We start from the raw sequence: 1,328 nt of genomic DNA on the forward strand, positions 1-1,328 counted from the left end.
GTTTCTGTTCATATATAAGCAACTTAGCAAACAACTCTCTGTCGTTAAGCACCAATGTGACTACGTTGCTAAACCAGGTGACTCGTTTAGTAATGGCAAACTATACCGAAAGGCTAAATAATTAATGTTTGCTAGGATTTCAGTTATACTCTTCTCACGGTTCTCTTTACTGCAGTTAATGTGCCAAGTTTCAGAACTGTTTATCACAATCACAGTCCTTAGTTGGCGTTTATTCACCTGTTTTGCTCAGGGCACGGTTAAACACAATACCTGCTTCTCCAGAAATGTTTGCCTTTGATATATGTCCATTTTGCTGGTCATTGGGTTTCTACAAAGGAAGCACAGTGTTGTAAATTAAACATGGCACTGAAGTGAAACACGGCCAGTATTTACCCATTAAGTAGCAGCACTGACCTTATCTACAGCTTCCACACGCCTAGTTCTCTTCATGATCTCCTCAAGCCTCTACAATGAAACGTAAAGGGGTAAAATAATGTTTGCTGGCAATAATTTAAAAGTATCCCTCCCAAACCGCAAGTGCTTGTCATTTATCAGTTGCACGTATTTATTGCAGAAAGATAAATTATTTATTACAGTTGGCAACATTCTTTTCGCTCTCACATCAGGCTATGCAGATGAGGACTGCAGCTTTTCCAAGGGCACATTTATATCCTGGGTAACTTCCTGCTGCTTAGATGGAAGCAAACTGCTAAGGCAAAACGAATTTCAGTTTCTCTGCATGTAGCGAGTTACCTTCTTCCTTTCCAAACGCTCTTGCTCTTCTCTTTGGAAATGCTTTTCACGTTCTAACCGAATCCGCTCTGCTTCTTCCCGCAGGCGAGCTTCCTCTTCTTTCTGAGTTGAGTTGAGAGTAAAAGAAGAAGAAGTGAGGAATAATTCACTATTTCAAGACAGATTTACACTGGTATTTGTTTAGCAATGGGTATCTACAACGCCTGAAAAGACACCTTTGGGGTATACAAGTTATCAACAACCTTTTCAGACTGAATGGCACATCTCTTCATTAATCTCCGTGTTTGCATCTCATTAAGAGATGTGCAACTAAACAGTGGACGTTATCCCGGGTTCTGTGCCTATTCTGGGGCACGTATGTGAAAGCACACCGATGACAAACACGGAACACATTTCCTAACCTTCAGCATTGAAACAGCAGCCAGGAAAGTTTTAAAGAGATTCATATTTTGAGTGGTGGATGTTTTTGAAAGTCAAACAAAAGCAACAGCATGTTTTATTTGGCTAACAGGGTCATCGCTTAACAAGACTAAGGACAAACAGCCACAGGTATATTTGCACAAACTTTCCATTCC

The 1,328-nt window shown here is 40.4% G+C and overlaps 1 protein-coding gene across 1 annotated transcript in view; it reads right to left on the reverse strand.

Moving 5' to 3' along the window:
- Nucleotides 1-1,328, reverse strand: part of MAP7 (microtubule-associated protein 7) — a 96,024-nt gene that overhangs the window by 10,314 nt on the left and 84,382 nt on the right. The window contains exons 13-15 of the mRNA XM_010141135.1: nucleotides 754-855; nucleotides 415-465; nucleotides 271-328 (exon numbers count right to left, since the gene is read on the reverse strand). Of these exons, the coding sequence (XP_010139437.1) occupies nucleotides 271-328; nucleotides 415-465; nucleotides 754-855 (211 nt within the window). The remainder of the gene's footprint in view (nucleotides 1-270; nucleotides 329-414; nucleotides 466-753; nucleotides 856-1,328) is intronic.

The sequence above is a fragment of the Buceros rhinoceros genome, unplaced genomic scaffold (genome assembly GCF_000710305.1).
Source record: "Buceros rhinoceros silvestris isolate BGI_N320 unplaced genomic scaffold, ASM71030v1 scaffold13248, whole genome shotgun sequence".
NCBI classification, from domain to species: domain Eukaryota; kingdom Metazoa; phylum Chordata; class Aves; order Bucerotiformes; family Bucerotidae; genus Buceros; species Buceros rhinoceros.